This window comes from Lynx rufus, unplaced genomic scaffold (genome assembly GCF_022079265.1).
Source record: "Lynx rufus isolate CCGP_SWC_20201006 ecotype Redwood Valley unplaced genomic scaffold, mLynRuf1.p SCAF_7, whole genome shotgun sequence".
Lineage (NCBI taxonomy): Eukaryota > Metazoa > Chordata > Mammalia > Carnivora > Felidae > Lynx > Lynx rufus.
Genome location: NW_025814889.1, coordinates 99,740,728 through 99,747,734, shown reverse-complemented (window position 1 = coordinate 99,747,734; position 7,007 = coordinate 99,740,728). Strand labels below are relative to the sequence as shown.

Below are 7,007 nucleotides of genomic sequence, written 5' to 3'. Positions count from 1 at the left end.
CTAGTGCCGGAGGTCCCGGGTCGAGAAAAGGAAGGCCAGACGTCCTGTGAAGTGAGTCCCCCTTCTCTAACCCTTCCAAACCGGACATACGTAGCGCTATGGCCTTGATCGCCCTCTCTGCTCCAAGAAGAGCTAGTTAATGACTGTGAGCAAACAGGAGTGTGAAGACAGCGTGTCCTCTGGGGTCTTTGTGCCCTGAGCTGTTTACGTAGGGTCCGGGGGACTCACACTTCCGCGGGACTCCGCGGCTCGCGAGCCTTATCCCCAGCCTCCTCCCTCCGACACTGGCTTTGCGAGATCTCCGGGCTCATCGCGAATGCCTGGGTTTGGTCCCCGAAGGCAGCGAGACAGCTCGGCATTCCAGGCACTGTCTGGTAGCCGTACCCACCCTCGCAGCCCTATGTTCATTCTCTGAGGCTGTTAGCACAGAGCCCCGCCGGCCGGGATAGGCGGGAAGGTAGGATGGCCTCTCGGCGCCCTCTGGGTGTCGGCATTCGTCGCCGGGCAGCTGGGGCGCCCAGGGCCGTCGCCCTACGCACAGACGAGGAGTTTCCGGGGCTGGAGTCCCTGCAGCCAGCGCAGGGAACGAGCGCGGAAGAGAGTGGGCGGCGGGAGGCGGAGCAAGAGATGCGGGGGGCGTGGACGCGGCCCGCTTTGGAAAGGCCCCAAGTTAATGAGGCGTGCGCCGGCGGCAGAGCGCCTTTCCGAGCTGGGCTTTCCCCCGCGGTGCGGGCGCCAGGAGCCGCCTTTTCCGCTGGGTGTCACTCGGGGGTGGGGGGGATGGCCCATTCAAAAGCGCCGCGAGGGGGCCCGGCCAGTGCCTTTCAGTGAGCGCTCGCAAGAGGACGGCAGAGGCCCGGAGGCTCGCTGCTCCGGGACCTTGTGGCGCATCAGGACGCGGCTGCCCTCCTGCCCGGACCCCGAGCCGCCTCCGCCGCCGTCTCTCTGCTTCCTGCGCGTTAGCCTTCTCTGCGCGCTCCGGGCAGGCGGCCGCGGGAGCCGCTGGGGCGAGGACGGCGCGCGGCTGCTGCTGCTGCCCCCGGCCCGGGCGGCTGGAAGTGGAGAGGCCGAGCGGATCGGCGACCCTCCCTATGCCGGGAGGATGTTGGAGAGCAGCGGCTGCAAAGCGCTGAAGGAGGGTGTGTTGGAGAAGCGCAGCGACGGGTTGCTGCAGCTCTGGAAGAAAAAGTGCTGCATCCTCACTGAGGAGGGGCTGCTGCTCATCCCGCCCAAGCAGCTCCAACATCAGCAGCAGCAGCAGCAGCAGCAGCAACAGCCCGGGCAGGGGCCGGCCGAACCGTCCCAACCCGGAGGGCCCGCCGTGGCCAGCCTCGAGCCGCCGGTCAAGCTCAAGGAATTGCACTTTTCCAACATGAAGACCGTGGACTGCGTGGAGCGCAAGGGCAAGTATATGTACTTCACTGTGGTGATGGCCGAGGGCAAGGAGATCGACTTTCGGTGCCCGCAGGACCAGGGCTGGAACGCCGAGATCACGCTGCAGATGGTGCAGTACAAGAACCGTCAGGCTATCCTGGCGGTCAAGTCCACGCGGCAGAAGCAGCAGCACCTGGTCCAGCAGCAGCCCCCGCAGCCGCAGCCCCAACCCCAACCCCAGCCCCAGCCCCAGCCTCAGCCTCAGCCCCAGCCCCAGCCTCAGCCTCAGCCTCAGCCCCAGACACAATCTCAGCCGCAGCCCCAACCCAAGCCCCAGCCGCTCCACCCATATCCGCATCCGCACCCTCACCCGCACCCGCACCAACTACCGCACTCGCACCAACAACCGCTCTCGCAGCCGCACGGCCACCGGCTCCTCCGCAGCACCTCCAACTCTGCCTGAAGGGGGCAGCACCCGGGCCAGACAAGGTAAGGTCCCGGCAACGCGGGCTACTCAGGGCCTTTCCGAGGAGTCGGTCTCGGGGCGGGCGGGGGGAGTAGGTCTTGTGCAGAGGAGTAGGAAGCCTAAGTCACGGGTTTGGCGCTTGAAGAGGAAGATGAGAAATTATTACAAGTTTCTGCAGATGCGGAAAGAAGGGAAGCAAGCTGGAGCCTGGAAAGGCCGGGCAGAGAGGGGAGGATGGGGAACTCGGGCCAGGCTGGGAGGCCTCGCGGACCGGCCTCCTCCCGACCCTGGCCCGCGCGGGGGTCCGTGGTGCGCTTCCCAGCCACGCCGCGGGCTCCCTCCGTCGCTTCCCACGTGCGCCGCTTCGCTGTGTCTGGGCACTCGAGGGAGAGACCCCGGTGTCTTTCCGAGCACGCTCTGTGCACCGGACTGGCCCGAAGAGAACTGGGTCGTGGAGGATTCTGAGCCACTTACTTCATTGCTTGTCATTTCTTTCCAGGTTTTGAGGACTTGAAGTGGGACGAACACCTGTCTATTGTCTTCACTTGAATCGAAAACAAAAGTCTCCCCGCCCTGCACGAGATCGAGTAGTTTGGACCTCACCCGACTGATAACTTGAGATTCCTCTTAGTTTTCTGCATACTCTTCATCACAATGCAGGAGACGGTTTCAGTCCAGAAGGCTTTATTTATGAACCTTTGAAAGGCTCTTCCAGTATGGTGGACCTTCTAGGAGCGATGATGTACTGTAATTTTATTTTAATGTATTTTGATTTATGATTATTTATTAGTTTTTTTTAATGCTTGTTTTAAGACATTTCTGAATGTAGGCCGTTTTCCAAAAGGGAAACTTTTATTTTCAAAAACCTATTCCCTAGTAAGTTCTAATCCTGGAAAAGAAAAAAGTAGAAGGGCGGTGGAGGGGAAAACCATTAAGAACTCATTCGTTATTCCTAGGCATTTTCAGAAGGTCTGACACTTTCATTGTTATGCCAGGTGGTTGAAATTAAACTCTGATATTACTTCATTTTTTTTTTGAGATTTTTTCTTTAGACATATATTTTCTGTAGAAGTTTAAGAAAGCTAAGTGTTCAAAATTGTGTAATTATGAAAATCTAACTGCTTTTCTAAAAGGAAATTCATAGTAGTGATATCTAATTCCAAATATTTAAACCATAACCCAAGGTGACAGCAGGATGAGCATATCTTGAATGTACGGTAGGGCTGGGTGTAATGTAGAAAAAGCTTTGCTTGTATCATCCGTTTGAAGGGCTTAGTAAGGAGATTTCCATGGTTTCTGAGTATGACTGCCTTAGGTGTTTCCTTTCAAAAAACACAGTGGGGGGAAAGAAAACCATTCAGCTTGCTTAAGAGAACATTTGTGCTCTTATCCACACGAGAGATTACCCTTCTCCAAGATCTTCGCACGCTCCGCTTGAACCACATTTTCTGACCCTTTTACCCTAGGGTCTAGAAATACACCCTAGAATCTCATAGCTTAAAATACAGTTTGTAAATATTTCAAAGGACCAGGGGTCATTGCTTTTAGGTATTCATACTGAAAATAACGTTGATCAGAGAAAATCACTGTTTTACTTTTCATGGCTCTGTGAGAAATTTGAGGGTTCTATGTTTTGTAGTTAGGTTAGCTAAACTCAGAAATTGAAAAAGGAAGGACAGGATAAACACTGGATTTTCAGTGAGAAAACAACCCAGTCTTGTTTTAGCAGCCACTTGTTCAGGAGTCTGAGGGGCGGGGTGGAGGGGGGAGGATGTGCTTTTAAAGGTAGAACAAGCCCTCCTCTGTGTCAAATCAAAAGGATGGTCAGAATTCACAAGGGCAGATGCTACTTAAGCTTAAAAAGAGCATAGTTGATACCAAATCTTCCTGGGGCTGAAAATCACTTCCTATCTGCATGGCTTTACTGACAGTCTCTGTTTCCCATTACCTTTTCTGCAAAGTCTTGATCAGTATTTTTCCAGCACCCAAATTGGAATGGTCAGGATTAGGCGATTGCTATGTTATGTGGTCAAGAAATGAAAATAGAATTTTATGCTAGAGATGTCTTTATTCTCCTTCCATCTAGAAAGGAGTCTCAAGATCAGATTCCTGTTTAGCACAATATTGAAATGATGAAACTTTGAGATCACAACCCGAATCTGAAAAGTTGTGGGGCAAGACTACAAGTCAGGCAAATGGCATGCAGAACTGAACTGGGCTCTCGCTTTCAGTGGCTAAGGCACGGTTGTGAAAATACGCTGTAAAGATTTTATATACACAGGATACAGGCAACTCAGACAGCAAATCTGAAGAGTTCTTAAGTGTGATTTGGCTTCTGAGAAACTACTGCTGTGCATTTTAGAGAATGCCTCTTTGTACTGTCATTTTAATACATGCAGATCATATAACCCCCAATTAAACCGCAGTTTTTTATGTCAAGTTTTGTGCTATAAAAATAGTAAAGTCCATACCAAATATTTTAAACATTGAGATTCACGTGGGCTTTTAAAAGACATTTGTTACGTTGTTAGATTACATATAGGCCAGGTAGTATTGTTGAAAAAAAAATCTGCCCGGGCTCCCTCCCGGCTCCTGGGTTCCTCTGGCACTCCCTCCCCTCCCCCACCACAATGGCTATGGTTGTTAACGGGGCCACCAGAATCATGGTTCCTTATCTTGTCTTTCCACAGCCCTTATTCCTTGGTCTGCTGTGATATTTACATTGAGTTGGCCCTCTTAGTGGCTCTCTAGTCTGAACCCCTCTTAGCATTTACCTGTGAAACCTCAGAAATTAGGAAGGAGAGGAATAGGATGTTTTTTGTTGTTTGACACTTTGAAATGATTGTGGCTGAATAATTTTTTCAGAATAACAGCAACAAAAAAAACACGCTTACCAAAACAAAACACAAATGCAAATCACTTAATGTGATTTGCAGTGGCGGAATTCTACCATATTCTCTAAGAAAACGATACAAACCACTTAAGGTATTCTGAGGCCTGACAAATCACCTTCATGGGAAAAGGTAAAAATGATTCTTTCAATCCAAGACAAGGAAAGGGGAAGGGGCAGGTCCATAGAAGACGCACCCCTTAAATAAACACAATGTAAAAAGTTGGAAAAACTAAAAGGAATGTCCCCATCTGGAAACTGAACTTTTGTCCTTGAACTTGGGTTGACACCGCGGCCTTGTACACAGCGAGCTCAGTAACTATTTGTGGAGACAAATTAATGAAAGAAGGAAAAAATATGTAACTCCCAGTATCCAGGAGGTGGTTTCTCTTGCCTCACACAGTGCTTCCTTCACTTGCTTTCTTGTCATTCCCCAAGAACAAGTAATACTGGGCAGGCTAAGCCTCACGACGAAGCTCCTTAGACATACTTTCTTAGCAGAAATGCACGTAGATCTATCTGCGTATGCCCTACAGGGAGTGCTGAGGTCAGGGAGTAAACGGTTATAAAGGACCCTTTCAAAATGAACATTTTCGTCATAGAGGAAGTTGGGATTCTCTCATCATGGCAGAAACCAAACTAACTGTATAATTTCACTTCACATGTTTTTTTTCCAATGGAGGTTTAAACAACAACAAAAAACTCAACCTCAACTCATTGCTTAAAGGAGATCCCTTTCCACGTAAACACCGTGAGGAAATCTGGCTTAAACCCAAAGGCCTGCTTTAACTCCTTCCTGCTCTGGTGTACTAATGCTGTATTTCTCCTACAGACCCCTCACTTTAAATCTGACGCTCCGCGAGCCTGTTGCCAGTGTGTGGGTGGGAGCACACTGGCTTGTTTTCTGTTCCCCGGGGGAAAGCGACTTGGTTTTAGCTTGGCTCCAATCATTTGCAGGCTGAGAAGAGGGTCTGAGGCTTGAGTGAAGCTGGAGCCAGCAATCCCATGGATCCCAGAGCTCTGTAGGTGAAACCAGGCCTATGAACATCCCTTCTCTCTTCGTTGGGTCAAACTAATTTGCTTTTGCTTTACCAATAAACTGCCTTCAGCAGCAGAATCATATTTAAATTTGGGGATTACAGAGCTTGATATTGAGTATATCAGCGATTCTCCCGAGAGAAATATACCTGTTCACTTAAAGCAACCTAAGATGTATTAATTGTGGGATTCTGGTGAATGGGTTTTAAAGAACTGTTTTCTAAATTCTTGACACAATTCGAAGGGTGACTTTTTCATCTGCGGTGTTGAGCAGCCAATCTAGATTTACAGGAGATTGGATGACAAAGTGGTCTGTGACTTTGTTGGCAGGACATTTGCCGAATGGAGGATAGGAGCCAACAGGGTTTTCCTGCCAGGGCATTATTGTCCAGTGAGGGCAGCGGAAGGGTTCTGGAAACATCCGCAGAAAAGCAGAAAAGCTGTGAGACCTTCCCCAGCCTGCTCTTCAGCCGACCTGTCGGTGATCAGTTAGGCTTTGAGGAAGATTTTAATAAGAGGTGGTTCTTCGAGATCACTGTATTTATTTTGAGAAGAGGACGCGATGGTCTGTTACATGCCGCTGTCGATCTTAAAGTCTTAGAATATGCAGATGTCAGCTTCTGAAAACCAAGCATCACCAGGTACCAAATGCTTTAGAAAGTATCCCATTTGTGAACTCAATAGTGTGGTCATAGTTTGTATAAATATGTCTCAAATGATTTTGGAGAGATGTGATTTATTTTTCATATTTTCAAAATGCATTCCATTTCAAATAAAGTATCTATGGAGATGACCGATCTGTGCATCTTTTGGCGGCCTTACGTGGTGCGTACAGTGTGGTCCCCCTAGGAGAAAAGTTCTAAAGGCCTTGGCTGTTATGAAGGCCATGGCCATTCTGGGAAGAAAAGGACCGTTTTCAAGGTTGGGAATTCTTTTTGAAAAATTACCTGGGAGTTTTTAATAAAGAAGATAGTAATTCCCTAAGATCTTTTGATGAAACAACTAGCTTCCAGAATGCTAATGAATATGTGTTGAATTTTCCATAGCCCCCCAGAGGATGAGAAATGGTACCTAGTGATTAGCTTGAAGGCAATTTTCTCTGAAAATTCTATAGCTCCCTATAGAATTGGTTTTTGGTGTTTATTCTTTTAATGTTTAAAATTTTTTCTTGAGAGAGAGTGTGCAGGAACAGGGTGGGAGGGGCAGAGGGAGAGAGAGAGAGAGAGAGAGAGAGAGAGA

At 49.1% G+C, this 7,007-nt stretch overlaps 1 protein-coding gene across 1 annotated transcript; it reads left to right on the top strand.

Moving 5' to 3' along the window:
• The first annotated feature begins 633 nt into the window (after positions 1–633).
• Positions 634–6,561, top strand: PHLDA1 (pleckstrin homology like domain family A member 1). Its single transcript, XM_047067049.1, has 2 exons — positions 634–1,863; positions 2,340–6,561. Exon 1 carries the CDS (start codon positions 674–676, stop codon positions 1,835–1,837), a length of 1,164 nt encoding a protein of 387 aa, XP_046923005.1. The 5' UTR covers positions 634–673; the 3' UTR covers positions 1,838–1,863; positions 2,340–6,561.
• The last annotated feature ends 446 nt before the right edge of the window (positions 6,562–7,007 follow it).

Bases quoted from the DNA above. Each gene is read 5' to 3' on its own strand.
- PHLDA1 (XM_047067049.1), top strand. From the start codon at position 674: ATGAGGCGTGCGCCGGCGGCAGAGCGCCTTTCCGAGCTGGGCTTTCCC.